The sequence below is a fragment of the Myodes glareolus genome, chromosome 12 (assembly GCF_982192425.1).
Source record: "Myodes glareolus chromosome 12, mMyoGla1.1, whole genome shotgun sequence".
NCBI classification, from domain to species: domain Eukaryota; kingdom Metazoa; phylum Chordata; class Mammalia; order Rodentia; family Cricetidae; genus Myodes; species Myodes glareolus.
The window spans coordinates 29,003,321-29,027,422 of NC_142037.1; the positions used below are offsets into that span (position 1 = coordinate 29,003,321).

The following is a 24,102-nucleotide window of genomic DNA, read 5'->3' on the forward strand; positions in this document are numbered from 1 at the left end:
GGGGATAATCTCACCCAGAGAAGCCAGGAGGTGAGTGTCCCTTCTTTCAGATGGGAAGACAGACCCCCTCAGTATTCCTCAGAGTGTTAGACGAGATCCAGAACCTATGATTCCCAACCCCTCATCAACAGCCACTATCAGCTCGTCCTGGCCCTATCCTACTCAGAACGGCTAGAGCAACCCTGACACGTCTGGCTCCAGGCAGTTTATCCACCTACTTTTCTACCTCCAGGGTCTCCACCGGGGCTACAAAGTTGCTGGGCACATAGCCTTCTCTTCCGGTGATGAGCGATCTGGCCAGCCACCAGTCTCCCGTGCTAGTGGGAAGAGGGGAGACAGAAATATGACAGAGGCTCACCATAGATGTTTTCGGCAGCTCCCAGCACCCTACAACAGGTCCTGTTCTGGTGGGAGACAGGATGGCAGAGATGGACAGACAGTATGGCGATTAAGAGGTGCTGTGTGAGTGGCCCATCCACTGTGCAGAGCATGTGGCAGACAGAAGGGGTCACGGTGCAGAGGAAGAAGGAAAGATTTGTCCGGACAGCCTGACTGGCCCAGGGATCATGTCCTTTTCTAAGCGGCCCCTGTCTTAACGGATGGGACGTGTCTAAAACTTATGGGATGAGTTGGGACTGGTTAAAAAAACAAACCCAGGAGGGAGGGCTGCTGACAAGGGAAGAACTAAAAACCTATGTAGGGTCAAAGGTCAGGGCACTTATGGGTTCAGCTCAAACCCACTGCAGAACTTCAGGAACCAATTAGACCTTGGGGCCCCATGGTGTAGGCTTACAGGGTGGAGGAAGGGAGAGGGGAATGGGGAAAACAGGCAGACACTGGAGGGTGTACCGAGGAAGGGCACAGGAAGTAAGCTGACGTGGAGTTACTGTGTGGGGTCCAGAGAGGTTTCTTGCTAGATTTTAACAGCAGAGCAGAAGGCTGGAAACAGAAACGACCTGGTCAGAAGGACATGGGGGGAGGATAATGGCTCGAGTTTAAGAAAATACCCGGAGACAGGAGAGGGGCAGGGCGAAAGTGAAGACTCTTTAGGGATGCCCCAGGGATATGGACCGTGGGGGACCCTGTGCTGACAGGGACAGCATTCTAGAAGTTTACCTCCTCAAGACCTGGAGCTTCTCTCCCTTCAGCACCTGCAGGTCCCTGTCATTCACGGCCGCGTAGTCAAACAGGGCCACCACAAAATGCTCCCCTGAAAACGACAAGGAAAGGATGGCTACCACTGGGGTCCCCAAGAAAGGTGGAGATCTGGGTACTGTGTGCGGCAAGCCATCTTCCGAGCCCTAAGATGATTAGTCACAGGGAAGCCACGCGAGGCTACTCTTTGGCCAATACAGGGGGAGTTCTCAGGAACTGACACCCAGATCCATCTCTACTCTAGCAGTAGGCTGGCCCTCATTGCCTGCCTCATTTTCCTTTCAGACCTAAGGCCTGGGCAGAGATTTGAGGGGCATCGACATGGAAGCAGCTATGGCCAGCTCTCAGAGGGCTGTAGGACTCTGAAGTCTGGAGTCAGTAACTAGCTGACCCTGCATCCACCTTGCCTTTGAAGCATCCTTTCCCAACCTCTACCCCAGAAGTCGTGTGACTACTCTAGCCCTGTCCTCCCCACGGTGTTTGTGTCCAGAGCTTCCCAGTGGCTCTGAGCACCTGTCCTTCCTGGCTCTGCACCTCTCTTGGAGGGCTGTTGACATGCTGGAGGTCCTGAAGCAGCAGGAGGCTTGGGAGCACAGTGGACCGCCTTTCAAATGATCACTGTTGGACCCCAGGGCTCCCTGAATACCTGGCAGAATCTCTTAGATAACCTAACATTGTCCTGGATGAGCGGTATGGCCTGAGGTTGGGACCATCCTTGGTGGGAACAGGTTTGGCATGAACGGCAGGGGTTGTTAAAATATGGGATGAGTTGGGACTGGTTAAAAAAGCAAACCCAGGAGGGAGGGCTGCTGGTAAGGGAGGAACTGAAAACCTACGCAGGGCCAAAGGTCAGGGCACTTAGGGGTTCAGTTCAAACCCAATGCAGAACTTTCGAACTTGCAATGTTAAGACTCAAACTTGTACCAAAGACTGTCACTTATTTCCTTCCCGTGAGTCTCTATTCAAAAGACGGGATACCTGCTGATAGAAAGTGGAGGATCACTAATCCGTTGAGAAAGATGGTGTCCTTAGCCTGGTAAGGGACACCAGACGACAACACTGATCAGTTCCAATGCTTTGCTCATAAAGATAACAAGTCGATCTCTCCCAGGACGGGAGAGGTGTGTTACCCACTGTGACATCTTCCCCTGTCCTGGAATACAGTGGTCTGTGTGCTGCATGCTCCATGTTCTCCGTGGGTGAGTGAAGAGATGACTGGTATGGGTGGCTGATGGGGGATGCTATGGAGGTCAGTTCTGAACGAGGCCTGATCGAGTCCCAGACCAAGAGGAGGCTCGTTCATTATGTGACCACCAAAGTCCAGTCAGAGCGGAGTGGAGTCTGGGATGAAGGAGGAAGCACACGTGGCGAGAAGGTTTCCAGGGGAGACGGGACACAGACAGTCCTCCATGTGGGCCAAACCTTGTGCCAAGAGCGAAGGAGTCTGCCAGGTTGCGTCTGTGAGCCAGGCCTGACATTGCCAGATCCACTCCCATAACTCCTTTCTTTGGGATCTTTTATAGCTTGCAGAGTGGATTTTACGCTCCCAGCTTCCCCTTTCCAGTCCTATAGGGCCCGCCCCAACCGCTCTGGTTCTAACACATGGTGTGTCCTGGAGAGATGCACTTGTGCCCCGTTCTTACCTTGTTCTGGGTGCTGGTTAGGAGATGGAGGGGCGAGGTGGTTGAAGACAACCTTGGGCAGAAGTACACTGAGTTAGTGGGCAGTCTGCAGCAAAAGTAGACTAAATGACCAGTTGGCCAGATTACCTGTGGGGACCCACTTTGAGGAAGAAGGGTTGCCACCATACGGGAATACTTAGATAAATTCTGTATATGCTCCTTGGAGCACCTCTGTCCTCCCAGGCCACCTGCCATCATTGCCTAGACCATATATGGAGATGCCACAGCTTCAAAGGGGAAAAAAGCCCTGTCTCCTCCGTTAAAGTTCTGTCTCTACCATTAAAGAAACTGCAGACAGGTATTTACTGGCAAAAAAAATCTTAAAATTATGTTTCCCTAAAACTCAATCATTGTTCTCTGATGTCCATCCCAAGGGTAGACTTCCACACGTTTGTGCCAGAACACAGCACAAGGGTATGTCTAGTGTAATATTAGTCTCACATAAAGCATTTTTCTTTTTTTCTTTTTTTTAAAAAATATTTATTTATTTATTAAGTATACAATATTCTGTCTGTGTGTATGCCTGCAGGCCAGAAGAGAGCACCAGACTCCATTACAGATGGTTGTGAGCCACCATGTGGTTGCTGGGAATTGAACTCAGGACCTTTGGAAGAGCAGGCAATGCTCTTAACCTCTGAGCCATCTCTCCAGCCCACATAAAGCATTTTTCATCATGGGAATATCCTTCACAATCCATGGCAGACCATGAAGTAAGGAGCTGTATCTACCATGCACCAGTGTGGTTAAATCTCACAAACACCATGCTGGATCCACAGACTCTTATTCCCTTGGAACCGAAGCCCAAATAAGTTCTTCTTTGAGTTACCCTAGTCACCGTGGTTTGTTACAGTAACAGAAATGTAGCTAAAGCAGCAACAATGAGACCAGCTGCCTCAGCCTCCTGCTCCTATGACTTGGCCCTGATGGACTGTTAACCTAGAACCATGAACTAAATGGATGAAGAAAGGGCCTCGGGGCAGGAGCTCAGGAGAGCCGATTCTAAGTATCTCTGGGAAGTGCAATAGTAAGGAATCACCATCTTTCTCAAATTAATATGCATTATGCAGATTTAAAAATTAGGTTCTAGGTGTCTACTGATTAGTATGTCACTTCAGGGAAATGACCTAAGTTTGAATTTACCCATATTCTCATCCATCCATCCATCCATCCTTCATTATTCATTCATTCATTCATTCATTCATTCATTCACTCAATAAATGTCTCACTGTGTGCAGAGTCTTGTGTGACACTTGGACTCAGCTAGAAGAGAGGTCAGGGCTCATCTATAAAAGAAAACCGGCAGTCTCTGCTCAGGTCTGCCCACATTGACAGGCAGGGAAGGACATGGGTCCAGGCATGATTCCAATTGCCCCCAAACTAATAGGTTTGTGACCAAGCAGAAATTGAAATCAAACAGTCATCTAGACACCATAAGGACTGGTTCAGGGAGTACCTCGTACCTTAGACTCTCTCCTTGAAGGGGCTGATCACTTACCAGAGGTGGCAGGGGTGGGGGAGCCTTGCTCTGGGCGTGGACCTTCACAGGGCTCCAGCCCTTGCCCTTCTCACCGCTGACCTGCCTCTTGCTGCTCAGCAGCCCCATCCTGTAGGAGAGTACACGGTAGTTGACAAGAGAACCCAAGCCCCTGCACCCAACCTTTCAACCCCTTCTGGTTAGAAATATGTGACAGTATAGCTCTCCACATCAGAGTTTGGGAGAAGAGAAGAGAACAAGAAGGTTAATCTGGTATCCATCTTTTACTCAGTGACCCAGAGAGGGAAAATAGCCATGTTTAGGACACAGACATCATCTGGCATGGGTCCCAGTTTCTCAGAGGCAATGACCTGTGCAGGGGAGTGATCTTGATTCTACAGGAGCCTGGCCATGTCTAGTGGACTGGTTTTAATCTTATTTTGCCAGTGGGCCTCTATGTCACTGGGGAGTCTCCCCTTCCCTCCCTGGGCCCATGGGGACCTTTGTCAATGGTGAAGTTTTATTTTAGCATGTCGAATAGGGTGCTCTGCAGATAGAGTTTTAGGGTGAGATGCCATACGCAGAGGACAAACTGGCAGCTAGCACAGTAGGCACTGAAGGCCGGTCATCGATGCCTGGTAACACTGGAAATTTTGTGTGGAAGAGAGATCATGGTCAAGTTTGTTCTTTGGTGAAGAATCTTAGTGGATGTGGGAAAGACCCAAATCCAGACAGCAGAAATGAGTCTGTAATGCTTCCTTTGTTATTTTGATAATTGATGGGGGAAAGATGCAGATTTAAAAAAACAAAGCAAAACAAGAAAATCAAGGTGTGAAGAAAAAAAACATCACAAAAATTTTAAGATTGTGTATGTGTGGTTCTTAAGGCAAAGCACTCCCCCTCCCCAGAAGATAGTTCTAGAATGTTGATATTGTTTACTTAGGCGGTAGGACTTCATATGACTTTTATTTTCTCTCATATAATTTCCTATATTCCCTGAGCACTTCAATAGCAAGTGTATACTCTTGAACAAGAAGAAAAGTTAAGAGAAAATCTTAACAATTCGCCTAGCAACAGAGGTACTTAGAGCCTGGGAAAGAATAGTTCTTGAATAGACACTAAGTGGCTAGTTCTCAAACCTTTCCTGGCCTCCCTATCTCCTGGGCTCAGTGACAAGTCAGTGAGCGGCAGGTTCTAGAACCTTCTCTGCACTTGGAGATCTTTTGCCCTTATTCAGATAACCACAACTGTTGGCAGAGGCTGCTTGTTCCCGGCCGCCCAGACCCAAAATAATCACATAGAAGCTATATTATTTGCAGTACTGTTTGGTCAATAGCTTAAGTGTATTTCTAGCTAGCACTTACATCTTAAATTAACCTATATCTTTTTAATGGGTTTTTTATTTTTATATTTTATATTTTACCACTAGGCTCATGGTTTACTGGCAAGGTTCTGGGGCGGGCATCTGTCTCCTCTTGTGACTTCATGGCTTCTCCCTGACTCCGCCTTCTTTCCTCCTCTATCAGCTTGGAATTGCTGCCTTGTTCTATTCTGCTAAGTCACTGACTGAAACAGCTTTACTCATTAACCAATAAAAGCAACACATGTACAAAAGGACATCCCACAGCACACAACGTTGTTTTCCTCCATCTAGTCAGCCACCAAATTTGAACTTTCTGGGGAAACATGTCCACTTAACCAGCAAAATTGAATATTTAAAGACTCTGACAGGAAGTCCAGTTCATGACCCACTACTTACATTCTATGCACAACTGGCTTTCCAGGGCTTTAGGGAGAACACAGGTTCTCAGTGAAGACCAACTACAGAGGAGGCTGTGTGACAACTTTCTTTGTGACTGGGCTTGGGATAACTCTGCAGTTTCAGGGTGGTTAGAGACAGGAAGTGCAGAAGGAGCACATGTAACTCTGGTGTTTCAGGAGGTTTGGCTTCATTCAGTAGACAATGACCTCCCTTCCCAGAAAAGATAAGAGGAGAATGTGGGTCTCTCTCTCTCTCTCTCTCTCTCTCTCTCTCTCTCTCTCTCTCTCTCTGTGTGTGTGTGTGTGTGTGTGTGTGTGTGTACTTTGTGGGTTACCAAAAAGAGGGCAGGAGACTTTCGTTGCTTAGAAACATACTTGACCCCCATGCAGACTCTCACAAGAGCTGGGAGGTCCCTGTTTACCCTAGGGAGGTGCTCAAAGTCCAAAACCCAGCCTCAACCAAACGGGATGTGGTGAAGGCAACAGTTAGAGCCGGAGAGCAGAAACCCTTGAGCCACACCTGCTGTGTGTGTCGTAGTTGAACAGCAATTGACACCTTCAGTTTTGATGTCTGTGATTGCATCAGCAGACTGGCTGCAATAGTTCTTGCGCATGAAACAGGAGAGCCAGGGAGGCTTTGAGGTGGCCTGGAAGGTGGCCGAGCAGCAGCTCTGACGCTGTGGCAGTTCACGCAGGAAACAGGTGGACAGGCGACCCTGCCAGGACAGTTCAAGTTCAGATCTCTGATTTCTCCCCTGCGAGGGATGCCACCTGCTCACAGAGCTTCCAAGGCCACTTCTTTCTCCCCATTGTTGCAACAATGGCGGTCAGGGGTTGGGTGGCCAGAGCTCAGAACAGCCCGCCCATCAGCTTTGTGAACATGGGCAAGCCATTTCACTTCTCGGAGTCTATCTCCCTGTCGATGGTAGAGTATGAATCCGTTCCTAGTCCCACAGACAAAGCCTTCTGAAGAAGGCATCCTCGAAATGAGGCTGAGAAAATTGAATAATTGCCCTGTCATCTAGGATGGGGTCCCAGAGCTCTCTTTCTGCAGAATTAAACCAAAGTACGAAATTCTCAATTCCATCTTGTCTGTTTGACTTGTCTCTGCAATCCATTTCCAGCTGGTCACAAGTGTATTTTAATTATGCTTTCCTGTGACAGCTGGTTATGTCTATTTGTATAAAATAAGGGGAAAGGGCACTGAAATATCGAAACAATTGTGTGAATGCTGCTGCCTGGGCAAAGAGCAGTTGTCCAGCACCACTGGGCTGTTGCTAAGCAGCCGCAGCTCCCGGGCAGCTGCGACTGCCCAGTCTCTCCCTGATGTGCTCTTGTTTAGGTTCAGCGCACAGAAGATGTTTGGGCAAGTTGATGCAAAAGGAGTAGATATGTAGGTTTAAAATGAAAGGTCAACAACGTATATGCAATTAACAAGCATTGCCCAGCACCCTCCACCCCACCCCGCAAGGTGAGGACAAGGAAGAAGCAAGGAATAAACAGGACACCAAATAAACATTTTGTTATATATATAATATATATAACATATATATAATAATATATAATAATATACATATTATATATATAAATCATATATATATATATATATATATATATGATTAACACAGATGATAGCCTGTTTTCCAATGCAGATGAGCTAGTGAGTGACCTGTGGGAGTCATGATTCTTCCCCCCTACCCACCAGGGCTTTGTAATTTCCAAGGTAGTCCTGAGATGCATTGGGATTGTCTGTCTTTTCTTTGGAGGCCAAGACTTGGTGTAAGAAACCAGAAGGTTTGGGAGTGGGTTGAAAGATGGTGGCCAGTGGAACCCCCTTGCAGCCAGCAAAGCATTGAGTCATTTATATACCTACACTGGCATCACTAATCCAGAAACCCAGGCTTGTTCTTCTAGAAACAGGGGACCCCTGGTTGAAACAGATATCACGAATGAAGTCATTGTTAGGGTATACAGTTTCAGGTCTGTCTGACTCTGATTTATACTTTCAAGGGGCAGGGGTTGTCTGGTATTTGGTGCTCTAGGCAGCGATCATAACACTCCACCCACAGGGCACTGTTTTGGGGGTCAGACAGCGTAGTAAGCAAAAGTACAGAGTGCAACTGTTTGCCCTTCAGTAAGTGGCTTAGGATCTGAGTGTGTTAATTGGAGTAGTGACTGTTTCTATCCCCAGGGTGTTGTTATAAGGCCTGAATTCGTGTTACTTATTAGTAGTACATCTTAGGACAGTGTCCAGCTCACCTAAATGCCTAATAGTCACCACACTGTTAAGCCAGATACACGAACAACCAATGGTTATAGTTCCTTCAATGACCACGAGAGGAAAATAAATGTCCCTTGTCCCTCACTGCAGATGACAGTTAGGGACAGCAGCAATCTGTCTGCCATTGTGCCGTCAGGGGAGAGCAAGCCTAGCTTTCAACACAGTTACAACTTATAATCGTTCCCTCCACACCTGAATTTGAAGCAGCCCCAGCCATGGCTCTCAGGAATCTATAACCTTTTATTCATTTTGTCTCAAACATTCCACACCTGCAAACAGTGTACTGTGTCTCACAGAGCAGAAAGTACAGAACTCACCCAATATACAGCCAATACTTACCACATGCTGGCTTCTTCCTTGGTTTGCCCTTGAGATTCCAACAGAGTCCTACACAATTTGAGATTACTGTTCTGCCCCAACTTTGACTAGTTCCAGGTCCTTGATTTTTGATTTTTAAAATACAAGTTCTATAGAATGTTCTATATTTTGCCTTTACTTTCTCTCTCTCTCTCTCTCTCTCTCTCTCTCTCTCTCTCTCTCTCTCTCTCCCCCCCTCCCTCTCGCTCTCCTTCTTATACATGGAGCAAACAAACGCCTAGGGCTCCATTTGATTCAGATACATCTTTCCCTGGCAGGGATGCTCCCTAAGGGTGTTGTGTGCCGTAGGAGGGACACAATGTAGCAATGCTAAGATCATCAAAGTTCAGGTGCTCTGTCTCCATCCACTATGTTCTCACCAACATTTCAACTGACTTTTCATTAATAGTTACAAAAGCTAATACTCTAATTTCATCATAGGTCTCACATTTGTTAGTTGGGAGTTGAGAGAAGAAATGGCCAGAAAATGGGAACCCCAGAAAGACTGCCAATCACAATCCTACCACAGGCAGGTATTTTCCTGAGGGCATTTAAGGGAACACAGTCCAAGTCATGTGCAATGGTTTTTAAAGACTGATAATTTGGGGCTGGAGAGATCACTTAGCAGTTAGGAGCACTGGCTGCACCTTCCAGAAGACTCCCGTTTGATTCCCTGTACTGAAATGACAGCTCACAACAACCTGTAACTTTAGTCCCAGGAGACCCGACATCCTCATCTGTGGTGTACAGACATACATGCAGGCGGGACACAGACAGGCAAACAAATATATGTTTTAAGATAGCTGAACACTTCTGATAGTCCCATCAAGGGATTAACCATGTGTACTGGTTAATTTTACGTCAACTTGACACAAGCCAAAATCATCTGAAAGGAGGGACCCTAAATTGAGAAAATGCCTCCAGAAGATCAGGCTGTAGGCAAGCCTGCAGGGCATTTTCTTAATTAGGAACTGATGGGTGAGGACCTAGTCCATTGGGGTGGTCCTGAGTTCTATAAGGAAGCAGACTGAGCAAGCCATGGGCAGCAAACCAGTAAGCAGCACCCCTCCATGGTCTCTGAATCAGGTTCCTGCCATTTGAGTTCCTGTCCTGACCTTCTTCAATGATAAACAATTATGCAGAAATATGATCAGAATTTGTTCTTTCCTCCCCAACTTTCCTTCGATCCCGGTGTTCCATCACAGCAATAGAAACCCTAACTAAGACACCTTGACTGATCCTACTTAGCTCCCCAGTAGTTTACTTTCCCAACGTGAGCAATGGGTTTGATAACAACGTGTGGTTTTGTACCATCTGGCTGAGTGAGCGAGGACCCCTGGGAATGTGTGATTGATTCCGTGTGAAGGCAGAAGCTGTCAGCGATGACTGAGGCACACTGTGAGGAGGAGGTGCTCCTGGTGCTGTTTCAACTCTGTAAAACCCAGATCATTTCTGCTGTGGAAACCCTCCCAGCCCCACTGCGGTAAATCTGTTAGAGAAGATTTTCTGATGATAAACGGTTTGAGGGTTCCGAGCAGAGCTTCAGGAGGGAAGCTGTCCTTCTCGTGAGGCTGCTCCGAATAAGGCATGCCGATGATGCATTAAAACCTGTGTCTCTCTAAAGCCGTGGAGAAGCGCAACACACATTCCGTGATCATATGCATAAATGAAATTCTTTATGTGAATCAAAATTATTCTCGGAGGGAAATCACATGCAAATTTATATTTTTAAAAATCCCCCACTAGTGATCACGGAAACACGCTAGGGATCTGCTCTCACGTCAACATAGCTACCCTCATATCTTGCATTGACAGCACAAGGGTCGTAATCTACTCTTTGGTGTTTTTTTTTCTTTTGGTAACTTTAAACAGTTCAATGAAATGTTAAATCTCAAGCTCAATACTTCTTAATGGAACCCATTCTTTGTATGGCAAAGGATTCTGAAACATGATTTTGTGCAGTGAGCAGCTGATTGGAGCCCCATCCCAATGGTTCTGCCTCAAAGGAGAGTTGGGCTCCAGGATCTGCATTTTAAGGTCAGTGATCGGACTGATGACACTTCACACAGATGCTGCTAATTGCCTTTGCTTCCGGAGCAGGCACTGTAATAGGGACCAATAGTTCTGCAGTCCTTTCTTTGAGTTTCCCATAAACAACACTAATTATCCTCTTGTCTATAAGTGAACTGCCTCTTTGTCCTCCATACACATATGTCTTATGTGGCCTTAGCTGGGCAGTGGTTTGCGCATGCCTTTAATCCCGCACTTGGGAAGCAGAGGCAGGCAGATCTTTGTGAGTGTGAGGCCAACCTGGTCTACAAGAGCTAGTTCCAGGAAGGCTCCAAAGCTACAGAGAAACCCTGTCTCAAAAAACCAAACCAAACAAACAAACACACAAACAAAAACAAACAAGCAAAAAATTTCTTATGTGGCCCTATGTTTCCTGCATAGTCTTTTTTTTTTTATTTTGGTCCTTTTTTGGGAAGGAAGAGTCTATTTAAGTTTACAGTTCCAAGCAGCAGTCCATTATTGTGGGAAAATCATGACAAAAAGAACTTTACAGCTCATCACATCACATTAGGATCAAGAACAGGGAAAGCGAATACACACGTGTTTACCTATACTCAGTCCGTTCTCTATATTTACACAACCCTTGATCCCTGACAAGGAATGGTGCTGCCCAGAGTGGGCTGGGTCTGTGCATATCAACATCAGTCATCAAGATAATTCCCCTTAGACATGCCCATCGGCTATCCTGATCTAAACAATGACTCATTGAGGATCTCTTCCCAGACAGCTCAAGACTGTGACAAGTTAAGGATTAAAAGCAATCATCAAGAACGTGTAGACCGAGTCGTCACCCAGCCATAGAGGAAGCAAGATGAGACTGCCTCCAAAAAAAAAGGTACCAAGCCACCCAGAAACAGAGGAAGCCAGACACAGAGCAAGCAAGATGTGACTGCCTCGCCGAAAAAGATAAGTGTACATCCTATCTCTCCACAAAGAGACTTCTCTTTACAACAGAGAATATTACAGAAACTAAAACACAGAAAACATGATTGTGGTGGTGTCACCGCACAGATCCGAAGTCTGGAGATTGAGGTGTGTGAGCAAGCAGATAAATCCCTGTACATAAAGAGTTCACATTAGTTACTCCAACATACCATCTCATTCTCAAAGGAATTCTAATACGTCTTACAATCAGACTGGTTTTCTCTAACACCTACAAGTTGCAGGAACATTGTTGATCTTGCAGCCAAAGAAGTGGTCTCCCGTGCCAAGGCGTTTAAGGCAGAGAAGATTTCAAGACAGTTTTCTATTGTCTCTGTTGTGTGGTTGCTAGAGATCAGTCACTGGTATGCACATCTGCAATAAGAAAGATCAGGCAGAACAGAAGGAAATACAAGTGTACAGTTTGAGGGGACAAAGAGCACAAGAAATGTAACGTTGGAGTCTTGCTTGGTGCTGAAAGAGATAAAGAGGAATGGAGTAAAGAGAGGGGTCCTCTCAGGGCAAGACCCCAGCCAGCCAATCCTGCAATTTGTGAAAAGAAAAGGCCTTAGGGAATGACTTGTCCCTAAAGAGCAACAACAAGTCACAACTTTTGCCAATACAATTCAAAAAGGGTCCAGGTTCCAGGTTTCATCCTAAGCAGTCAGCAGAACTTGGCAACTTTGGTCATGTGGTTCTGGTGTTATAGTCATGAAGAAAACATGAGTAAAGATGTTGTGGAATCATCCTCCGTGCTTAAGGAAAGCTGATGAGGACAGGCATATATCTGGGGTGTCCCAGCATGGAGGCCTAGGGAGGCCATTATGTGAAGCTGTGGAGGTGAAGCCTGGATTTCATTGGTGGCCCTAAGATGTTGGAGATGCCAGAGCCGTGGATCCCTGCCAAGGAGAGCTGCTAACAGGGAGTGCACGCAGCCCAAGAGAAGGAAGTGTGTCGCAGTCAGCAAAGCTGAGAGGACAGGGAGAGCTGAAGAGCCCTTTGACGTCAGACATGGAGACGCAGAGTTTGGAGTTTGCCCTGCTGGCTGTTGGTCTTGCTTTGGTCCAGCATGTCCTCACAGCACCCTCTTTTCTCCCTTTAGGAGTGGAAACATGTTTTCTGTAACACTGTATGTTGAAACAGGCAATTTGATGCTTACATTTATATTAGGTTACAGTTAAGACTTGAGTCTCAGAAGAGATTTGGGGCCTTGAAGTAGTGTTGAGACTGTGAGAGCCTATGAGAACTTTTGAACTTTGACCAAGTGAATTCTGTTTTATGATATCACTACAAGCCTATGGAGGGCCAGAGAATGGACTGTTAGGGGTGGAATAAACCCCACAGGCTCATATATTTGGGTACTTGGTCTCCAGTTGGTAGAACTTTTGGAAGGGATTAGGAGGTGGGACCTTTTGGAGGAGGTATGTCACTGGAAGTGGCATGGAGCTCTCAAAAGCCCACAGAACATGGACAAGCCTCTCTCTGGGGATAGGAGAGGAAGGTGAAATGGGTGAGACTCTGTTTTTGATGGAGTGTGCAGATGGAATTGGAAACAGACACGAAGAGCCCATGGGAAGCCTGGAGGACAGGGAGCGACTGGTCAGTTCTTCCTAGTGCCCCTCCCCCACACCCAGGAGCCCTTTGTGACAGGGAGACAGGAACTCTGTGATGCGGACCTGGACCCAGTTACCAACTCCCAGAAAGAACTCTCAGCGTTCAGTTGCCTGAGAACAACAGTACGATTCAGATGGAGAATTTTCTCTCTCTTCTGGAAAGTGTTGATCCTTTATGGCTGACCCCCATCTCCACCACTTGGGCAATGGACATCATCTTTGCCTTTGCGTGTGGGCTGGGGCTCTTCCACCTATTATTACCCTTCCTCCTCCCTGACCCTGACTCACCCTCACCTCCACCAGCAGAAAGCACCACCGCCAAAAAGGTGGTGAAGAGGGAGCGCAGCAAACTCAGGAAGAGAATCAGGACCATGAAGGCTTACAGAGGTCGCTGGAAGAAACCCAAGGAGGACAAGGTACTGGCTTCAGTTCTGCACAGCATGCTAGAGAGGCTTGTCAACACCGTCAGCTTTTGCCAACTCTTAGAACAAGATGCCTCAGGTGAAGCATTCACACCAGACGCTGCCAAAGCCTACCTGCCACCTAGGCTGCCCATAGAGGGGACTGTGGCCACCAGTTCGTCCCTAGAGACTTCCTCTGCTCCTCGCAATGGACACCTGTTGATCAAACATTCTAAACCTCTGTCATCTGTCCTGCTGTATTCCTCACTGATTAAACCACTGTCGTCTGCGAGTGCCTCTTGGCCACCAGAGACCTTGACAACTGGAAGACGCCATTCACCACCACAGCGACAGGCAGCTTCCTACCCATCTCATCCTCTGGATCCTGTGGCTTGTCCTCCACCCATGCCAGATCCCAGCATGGCAGCTTCTCAGTTGGCTGAAAAATACTGGCGACCTCACAGAGCACACCTTGGCCATGGTTTGCCTTCTCCCATGCCAACCATCTCAGGCCTTAACCTGTGATTTCTTTCTCGGTTCATTTAACATCTATGTAAAGGAGGGCTACGGATTTTTTTTTTGAGTTAATCTTGTATCCTGCTACATTACTGAAAGTGTTTTATGAGTTGTAAAAGTTCCTTGGTAGAATTTTTGGGATTGCTTATATAAACTATAATATCATCAGCAAATAATGCGAGTTTGACTTCTTATTTTCCGATTTGTATCCCCTTGATCTCCTTTTGTTGTCCTATTGTTCTATCTAGAACCCCAATATAAGGACTATATTGAATAGATATGGAGTGGACAACCTTGTCTTGTTCCTGATTTCAGTGGGATTGCTGTGAGTTTCTCTCCATTTAGTTTGATGTTGGCTGTTGGCTTGCTGTATTTTGCCTTTATTACGTTTAGGTATATTCCTTGTATCCCTGCTCTCTCCAAGACCTTTATCATGAAGGGATATTGTACTTTGTTGAAAGCTTTTTCAGCATCTAATGAGATGATCATGTGGTTTTTATTTTTCAGTTTGTTTATATGGTTGATTACGTTGACATATTTTCGTATATTGAACCATCCCTGCATCTCTGGGATGAAGCCGACTTGTTCATGGTAGATGATGGTTCTGATGTGTTTTTGGATTCGATTTGCCAGCATTTTATTGAGTATTTTTGCATCAGTGTTCATGAGTGAGATTGGTCTGTAATTCTCTTTCTTAGTAATGTTTTTATGTGGTTTGGGTATCAGGGTAATTGTAGCCTTATAAAAAGAGTTTGGCAATGTTCCTTCTGTTTCTATTCTGTGGAACAATTTGAAGAGTATTGGTATTAGTTCTTCTTTGAAAATATTGTAGAATTCTAAGCTGAAACCATCTGATCCTGGGCTTTTTTTGGTTGGGAGACTTTTGATGACTGTTTCTATTTCTTTAGCAGTCTATTTAATTTGCTTATCCGGTCTTGATTTAATTTTGGTAAGTGATATTTATTCAGAAAGTTGTCCATTTCCTTTATGTTTTTCAATTTTGTGGAGTACAGGTTTTCAAAATATGACTAGATGACTCTCTGGATTTCCTCCATGTCTGTTGCTATGTCTCCCGTTTCATTTCTGATTTTGTTAATTTGGATATTCTCTCTCTGCCTTTTGGTTAGTTTGGATAAAGGTTTGTCGATTTGTTGATTTTCTTGAAGAACCAACTCTTTGTCACATTGATTCTTTTTATTGTTTTCTTTGTTTCTATTTTGTTGATTTCTGCTCTCAATTTGATTACTTCCTGCTTCTAGTTCTCTTGGGTGAGTTTGATTCTTTTTGTTCTAAAGTTTTCAAATGTTCTGTTAATTCACTAGTGTGGGATTTTTCCAGCTTCTTTATGTAGACATTTAGTGCTAGGAACTTTCCTCTTTACACTGCTTTTATTGTGTCCCATAAATTTGGCTATATTGTGTGGTCATTTTCATTGAATTTTAGGAAGTCTCTAATTTCTCCTTTTATTTCTTCCTCGACCCATTGCTGATTCAGGTGAGCATTGTTTAATTTTCATGTGTTTGTGGGTTTTCTGGAATTAGTATTGCTGTTGACTTCTAGTTTTAAACCATGATAATCTGATAAGGTACATTGGGTTATTCCAATTTTTTTTGTATTTGTTGAGGTTTGTTTTGTTACCAAGTATGTGGTCAGTTTTTGAAAAAGTTCCACAAGATGCTGAGAAGAAGGTATATTCTTTTCTGTTTGGATGGAATATTCTATAGATGTCTGTTAAGTACATTTGAGCTATAGCATCTGTTAGTTCCTTTATTTCTCTGTTAATTTTCTGTCCGACTGACTTTTCCAGTGGTGAGAGTGGAGTGTTAATTCTCCCACTATTATCGTGAAGGATTTAATGTGTGATTTAAGCTTTAGAAGTATTTACATATGTATTCGGGGTATAGATGTTCAGTATTGAGATTTCCTCTTGACGGATATTTCCTGTGACTAATATGAAATGTCCTGCTCTATGTCTTTTGATTGATTTTAGTTTGAAGTCTATTTTGTTAGATATTAGGATAGGTGCACCAGCTTGTTTCTTAGGTCTATTTGATTGGAAAAATTTTTCCCCTGACCCTTTACTCTGAGACTATGTCTATCTTTGAGGTGAAGTGTCTTTCTTGTATACAGCAGAAGGATGGATTTTGTCTTTGTATCCAATCTGTTAGCCTGTATCTTTTTATAGGTGAGTTGAGTCCATTTATATTAAGGGATATTAATGACCAGTGATTGCTGGCTCCTGTTAATTTAGTTTTCATTGTTGGTGGTGTTAATATGTGTGTTTTCCCCTTCTTTGGGATTTGCTGCTGTAAGATCATCAATTGTTTGTGTTTTTGTTGATGTAGCCAACTTCCTTGGGTTAGAGTTTTCCTTTTAGCACTTTGTGTAAAGCTGGGTTTGTGGCTAGGTATTGGTGAAATCTGGTTTTGTCATATTTTGTTTTGTCCTTCTATGGTGATTGAAAATTTTACTGGGTATAGTAGTCTGGGCATTTATGGTCTCTTAATGCCTGCATAATACCTGATCAGGACCTTCTGGCTTTGATTGTCTCCAATGAAAGGTCAGGTGTAATTCTGATAAGTCCGCCTTTATATGTCACTTGGCCTTTTTCCTTTTCAGCTCTTTATATTTTTTCTTTCTTCTATATGTTTATTGCTTTGATTATTATGTGGTGATAGGACTTTTTCTTGATCCAATCTATTTGGTATTCTGTAAGCTTCTTGTATCTTCATAGGCATATCTTTCTTAATGTTGGGAAAGTTTTCTTCTATGATTTTGTTAAATATATTTTCTGTGCTTTTGAGTTAAACTTCTCCTTCTATACCTATTATTCTTTGGTTTTGTCTTTTCATGGCATCCCGTATTTCCTAGATATTTTGTGTTAAGCTTTTGTTAGATTTAATGCTTTCTTTGACCGATGAGTTTATTTCCTCTATTGTATCTTCAGTGCTTGAGATTCTCTCTACCATCTCTTGTATTCTGCTGTTTATGCTTGTATTTGTGGTTCCTGACCATTTTCTTATGATTTCTGTTTCTATAATTCCCTCGGCTTGTGATTTCTTTATTGTCTCTATTTCAGTTTTCAAGTTTTTAATAGTTTCTTTCATGTTTCATTGCTTTATATCGGTTTTCTTTAAGGGATTTGTTGATGTCTTCTAATTTTTTGTTTGTCATTTTCTCCATTTCTTTGAGGGAATTTCTGATTTCCTCTTTAGGGGCCTCAAACATTCTCCTGAAGTTGTCTTTTTAGGTCATTTTCTTCTGTTTCATCTATATTTGGTTGTTTAAGTCTTGCTGTTGTAGGGTCACTAGATTTTTTTTTCTGGCATTGTGTTGTTGTCTTTGTGGTGTTGTGTGTGTTCTTACCTTGTCTACCAATCTTTTCCTTTAATTGGTGTTGTTGGGGCTGTCTGTGACTCTGGTGATCAGTCTTCCCGGTGATAGTAGAACCAAAGCTCAGATGGTTGCTACTCGTGGTGCAGTCAATGCCATGGTTCCAGTCAAGCTGTTGGTAACTCTGTGTTCCTGGAGAATGCTCAGTGCTCTTGGTGTTTGGTCCACTACCATGGAGTTAGCTGTCTCAGGACTGCTCCGGTCTAGGTTGCCAGCTCACACCTGTTTCTGTAAATGTCCCTGGTCTGGATCTGCTCCTGCAGATGTCCCTGGCTTGGGGTTGGTCCCGCAGAGGTCCTGGCTCAGTCCTACTCCCTCAGAGGTCCCAGACTCATGCCTGGACCTGCAGAGGTCTCTGGTTCCTGCCCACTTCTTTGGAGGCTCCAGACTCATGACTGGTCCCTCAGAGGTCCTTGCTCAGGCCAGTTTCTCGGAGGTCCCAGACTCTCATGCCTGGACCCGCAGGGGTACTGGCTCAAGTCTACTCCCTCAAGGGTCTCAGACTTATGCTCAAACCAGCAGAAGTCTCTGATTCCTGTCTATATCCTTGTAGGTCCCAGACTCATGCCTGAACCTGCAGAGATCTCTGACTCCAGCCCACACCCTCAGCAGTTGCTCCCCTGTACCTGTTCCTGTGAAGTTCACTGTCTCAGGTCTGCTCTGGCCTAGGTTGCAGGCTCAGTCCTGGTTCCTTGAATGACACTGGACTGGATCTGCTCACACTCCAGCAGAGCTTTCTGTCTCAGGCCTGCTCTGACTAGGCTGCTGGCCCTGTCCTGCTCCTGTGGAACACACCACCTCAGAGCTCACACTGCTCTGGCCTAGGTTGCTGGCCCCATCTTTCTCCCTCAAATGTCACTGGTATGAATCCGCTCTTGCTCCTGTGGAGTTCACTGTCCCAGACCTGCTCCAGCCCAGGTCACTGGTTCAGTCTTGCTGTGGAGTTCACTGCCTCAGGCCTGCTCTGGCCTAGGTCACTGGCTTAGTCCTGCTCCTATAGAGTTCACCATCCCAGGCCCACTCCAGCCCAGCTTGCTGGCTCCTCCTTCATAGTTTGTTGACAGGGGAGACAATTTCCCTTTCTGTACTAGCTCACACCTCTGTGGTCCTTTCTGACTTGTAGAATGTTTTCCCTCTTCCCTCATCCTACTCCCCTCACCCTTCTCAGCTGCTCACCTTTCTCTGGAGTAACCATGGAAAGAATATTCAGAAAATAAATGACTGGGCAATAGGATAGATGTGAACGATATGGATGGAGTTTGAATTGGTGATCTGAAACATAAATAAAAAAGAAATCAAACAAAAACTAATCTAGAACCAGACAGGCAGCAAGGGTGTCTGCACCCACCTCTCTGATTCCTCATCGTTCTAAGAGTCCTAGCAATCAGACAGGAAAGGAAAACAAACAGATGAGGTCAGGAAGGAGTAAGTAAAGATTGTCTTTGTTCATGGACAACTTGGTTCTATGCATAAAGAAATCCCAAAGAATAACCAAAAGTTTTAAGATGTGGAGAGATGGCACAGTGGGTGAAAGTACTTACCAAGACTAAGAAACTATTCAGTCCTCAGAACACAGTAGAAGGAAAGAACCAACTCCTGCAAGTTGCCCTCTGATCCCCCATGAGTGCTATTATGGTGCCTCTGTGTGTGTGCACACGCACACCCATGGTATCCGTGTGGGGGTCAGAGGACAACCTGTGGGAATCAGTTCTCTTCTTCCACCATGCAGGCCCGCAGGATAGAACTCTGTCATCTGTGAGCACCTTTACCCACTGAACCATCTCTCCTGGCTTACTAATGCCATTTTAAAAGCAAGTTTGATTTTATATTAGAAATTTTAGTCTACATAATAGTGAGTTTCCCTGTGACATCTTCATTCATAAATATCATGTTCTTATTTTTACCTCCCACTGGTATTATCTATTTATTTGTGTATCTTATTCATGATGAGACAGGGTCTCATGAGACCCAATCAGGTCTAGAACTCCTTACTGTCTTGCCTCCACAACCTGAGTTCTGGGATTCACAGTTGTGTGCTACCACAACTAGCCTGGCACTGTCTTTTTAGACGGAACACTGACAGCACAATTCATGGAATAAGAAATTGGTGTTGGACGTCCAGTTGTCACAGAGAAAAGACAATGACTACTGAGAGTCTTGCACATGTACAGTCAGTCACAGCAGCATCGCTCAAGTTAGTGTTCAATAGAAACAACAAAGCATCCATTAACTATAAATGGATAAAAATTTGGATGTAATGAGCCACTGACATCTCCAACAACATGAGTGAGTCTTAGGAGCATTGTGCTGTGAGACAGAGGCTGAATATACAGGAAAACATATTCTCCCCCATGTACAAAGTGCTGGGCATGGGGGACCTGTGATTGCCTAGGATAGGGGATGGCGAGAGGAACGAAATGAAAAACAACTAAGGGAACTTTGGGGGTGATGGAAGTGTTTATGTGGGGAAGGTTGAACAGTAGAGTCTCACTCATTATCCCAGCATGGCCTGCCTCAGCCTTCTAAATCCTGGGGTACAGGTGTGTGCTCATTTCCTGAGCAAGTCAGTTTATCTTTCACTAAGTCATAACTGTACTCCTAAGTGTGCTCATTTATCTCCATGGAGACGTCCCAAATCATACCAAAAAGCCAGGTAACTTTTCCTTATACTCAAGCATTCACACGAGAAAGAAAACTGCAAAGGGAAGTAGCAAGAAAGCCTGGCCGTGCTGTGGTCAGGACCAGGGCAGTGCGAGATAGGAGAGATACTGGCAGTGGAACGAATCTCTGGATGCAGAAAGGGAAACAAAAGATGCTTCATTAGAGCCCAACACTTGGGAGATCATCCCTACTGATACTGTATCATAAAGCCTTTCTGTGTGTCTAACTATTCTATTTAAAAGTATAAAAGGGTTGTCTAGTTTTGTTATTGTAATGCTTGTTTTTCAGTTAATCTATTTTGGTAGTATCTTACTGACAAAGCACAGCAAAGCTAATATGAGCACAGAACAAGAGTGTTAGAAGATTTAATAGTTTACATATATTGTAAGTATTAATATAATAAATTATATAAATATAATAAACATAACAGCATAGTTAAAAATAGGATGTGCAGCTCAGAGTAGAGACTGTGGAGACAGATATAGTTGGAAGCTGATGAATGAAGGCATCAGCATTTAAATGTGCTATTTTAAACCATAAAACTGACCCCCGAGTATAGATGATAACTGATGAAAATGGAGGAACTGGGGAGGGGACAGCTTGGGTGATTTAAGACAAGAAAAAAGGCAGCAGGGCAGAGGCCTTCCATGGCTTTCCGAATAGCTAGCACTGAGGTGCTGGAATTCACACCGATTTGTTTATTCTGTGTGTGCTCATGTGTGTGAGTACAGAGGCCAGAGGGTTCACCCTACTGCCATTCCTCAGGAGCTATCCACTTTGGGTGGCTTGGGGTCACCCAATAGGGGAGGCTGATGGGCCAGCAAGCCCCAGGGACCCACCTGTCTGTCTTCCCACAGAAGATTAAAAGCATTTGTCGCTGCACCCAGCTGATTTACATGGTTCTGGGAACTGAACTTAAAACCTCACGCCTGTACAACACTTTATGGACTAAGCAATCTCCCCAGCTCCTCGGGACTCACTGCGGTACTAATTGGAGCCAAAGCAGGTTTAAAAACACATCTATCATGGTTTGCTTCTGAGAGGGAGCCCTAAGGGGTGGCTGGGAGGAACATTTTTAGTTTTCAGCTGACATCTTTGGGGCTATCCGAAATTTAAAAAATAAAAAAGAAAGAAAAAGTATCTATGTGTAGCGTATGCAATCACAACACACAGCTAAGTAGTGAATGCACGGGTGAAAACAAGCAAGTAAGAGACAGGAGCAAGAAAGGTAAATCATCCAGAATATATTCCTGTTAAGCAGAGGAAATTCCCAGGTGGTGTTTATTACACAGTCGAGGTGTGTAAAAGGAACGAATAGGGCAGTCTGTACATATCTGAGGATATAAAAGGAAATACATAGAAATCCATGGAGTCAAATCAAACTGCCAGCATTGGAAGGCTTCAGGCCTCTACCGGGGCTGTTAAAGGCTGCCTAAACACCTTTTGCAGAGAGAAGCAAAACAGGCACTCACTCAATTTTTAAAAACAGAGTGTGTGTCCTGGACCCCATCTGAGAAAGGCAGAGGGACAAGAGGGAGGTGACACCCTGCCCCCGGCCAATTCCATCCACTTGTGCAGAATGAGACCTATTACGAATCAAATCAATGTCCCTTCTCTTTTACACAGTGATTTGTTTTTACCACAGGGAATTCAGAAAATAACATAGGAGAGATAAAAATTACCCCCAACACCATCACTCAGAGACAGCCACTGTGAACACTCTGGTATGCAATTTTCCAAGACCATTTTATTTTTAAAAAGCAAAAATGGGATCATTATCTACATCCTGTTTTGCGACCTGCTTTTGAAAGCGCTCAGCCCAGTTGTCTTTCCCTGCTGCCATCTGCTTCGTTCCCCTCATTGCTCAACTGTCTATCAAGGCTCTCAGTAGAGCTTCGGGCTTTCAGTCCCTTCTCTTACACACCAGTTGACTTCCAATGCCCTTTGCACCCCAGGTGTGTGTGAAAACATCCTGAATCAAGGTCAGAATCTAACTAAACCCTTGCACTAATCTTTGTCAAGGTTAAATGGCTGTGGGTGGAATTCCAGGGGCATAGGCATTGAGTGTCCTCCTGAGAGTTACCAGCTGGCCCCTAACCGCAGTGGAGGGGCTTGTATCTCCCTGCAGGAACGCTTCTCACCCTGTGTGCTCCCCAAGTTTGCTTATTAAAAAGTATTCTTTGCCTTTTAATTTCACTTTTTTGTTAAGTTCGCAACATACGTAGAAAAACCCCAGCAGCTGACTATGAATGTGGTTCCGCTGGTAGCTTCGCCGAGCATGTGTAATACCTTGAGTCCCACCACCCACACTACACAAAGCCAGTGACTCAGTCCGATGACACCGTTAGCTGTGTCAGGAGGTGAAGTCAGGACAATCAGAAGTCCAAAGTCCTCCTCTGCTACATTAAGAGTTCAAGGCCAACCAGAGCTACATGAGACCTAGTCTCAAAAATCAAAACCAAAACTAAAAAACCCTAAAACAGATCACAGTAAATAAAAATGGATACAACAGTGGAAAACCATTATAAATAGTTACCATTAACATTACCAGGGCTGTTACATATACATGTATACTTAAAATAGCCAGACTGCTTATCCTGTTTAATAAGTTGATTATTTTCATGAATATTATTCTGTGAATTATATTCATAAGTAAATATAATTTATTTGTATTTATTAAGTAATTAAAAGTTGGTAATTAAATAAAATATTAATTTATAAGTAAGTATAGTTTTGACAGATTATTAACTGCCATTCTGCATATTTACCGTTAATTTATATAACCACTCTTGACCAAATGAGTTATTTTCAACTTTTACTATTTATAAATAAATCTATTGCAAACAAACTTGTAAAATACATATTTAGTTGTTTGTGCGTTTAGAAGAATTGCAATTACATTGATTGATTGTGTGTGTGTCTGTGGGTTTGTGTGCATGCACGCGCGTATGTGTCACACACACTATGGTCTGTGTGGAGAGGTCAGAGGACAGTTTGTAGGAGTTGATTCTCTCCTTTCACCATGCAGGTCCCTGGGATCAAAGCCAGATGGTCATGTTTAGCAGCAAGCTCCTTTATCCCTTTGCCCTCTCGTCTACCCCTGGGAATTTTTAAAGCTGTGACTCTAACAGTGGGATTCAGTTTCAAAATCAGGCACACTTGGCTGCGGATCTGTGATTGCAAGACTGATTAACACTTTCAGCGTTGAAGGAAAAGGTTTGTTTGTTTTTTTTTTTTTTTTTACTTCCTTGTCAACAGAGAAAAGGGTGGGGAAAGCCAACCTTGCCCACCTGCTAAATGAAAAGTGATACACAGACAATTTTAACTTACATCTATTAAAATCTATCATGTTTATTAACTACAGCTTCTAACGCTACTGTTTGGTTTCCTCATAATACGCCAGAGAACTTTATATAAAGCACATATGTTTAATACACATGTCATTGTGTTGTATGCCGTAGAGGCTTTCTCAGTTTAGCTTTTGCATTTTTCCTGTGTGGGACACTACACACAGGGGTCATTGTTGTATCTGCTCAGTTCATTCATCTGTCTTACACAGAAATGTGTTGAAACTGTTGAAACTTACTATTTGTAGTAAATTTATTATTTTTTCTTTTGTTATTATTATTGTTTTATTACTTAAAAAATACCAATCCAAATTCCCACTCCCTCTCCTCCTCCCACTCCCTACACATACTCTCCTACCCCACCCCCTCCAATCTTAAGAGAGGGCCATGCACCCCGCCCTGTGGAAAGTCCAAGGCCCTCCCTACTACATTGAGGTTGAGCAAGGCTTACATCCGAAGAGAACAGAATT

General features: G+C 44.3%; 2 protein-coding genes across 3 annotated transcripts in view; one reads left to right on the forward strand and one right to left on the reverse strand.

The window, feature by feature from the left end:
- The window catches only part of Blk (BLK proto-oncogene, Src family tyrosine kinase), a 55,288-nt gene that overhangs the window by 14,201 nt on the left and 16,985 nt on the right, over positions 1-24,102 (reverse strand). Inside the window, exons 2-6 of one of the 2 annotated variants that reach the window (XM_048421938.3) lie at positions 6,593-6,788; positions 4,333-4,441; positions 2,799-2,850; positions 1,117-1,210; positions 219-317 (exon numbers count right to left, since the gene is read on the reverse strand). In XM_048421938.3, coding sequence (XP_048277895.3) covers positions 219-317; positions 1,117-1,210; positions 2,799-2,850; positions 4,333-4,440 — 353 coding nt within the window. In that variant the 5' untranslated portion in view covers position 4,441; positions 6,593-6,788. The remainder of the gene's footprint in view (positions 1-218; positions 318-1,116; positions 1,211-2,798; positions 2,851-4,332; positions 4,442-6,592; positions 6,789-24,102) is intronic. The other variant, XM_048421937.3, reaches the window with a different exon arrangement.
- LOC146892278 (spermatogenesis-associated protein 31C1-like) lies at positions 13,306-14,393 on the forward strand. The gene has a single exon (XM_085698100.2). It carries the CDS (start codon positions 13,449-13,451, stop codon positions 14,238-14,240), a length of 792 nt encoding a protein of 263 aa, XP_085554226.2. The 5' UTR covers positions 13,306-13,448; the 3' UTR covers positions 14,241-14,393.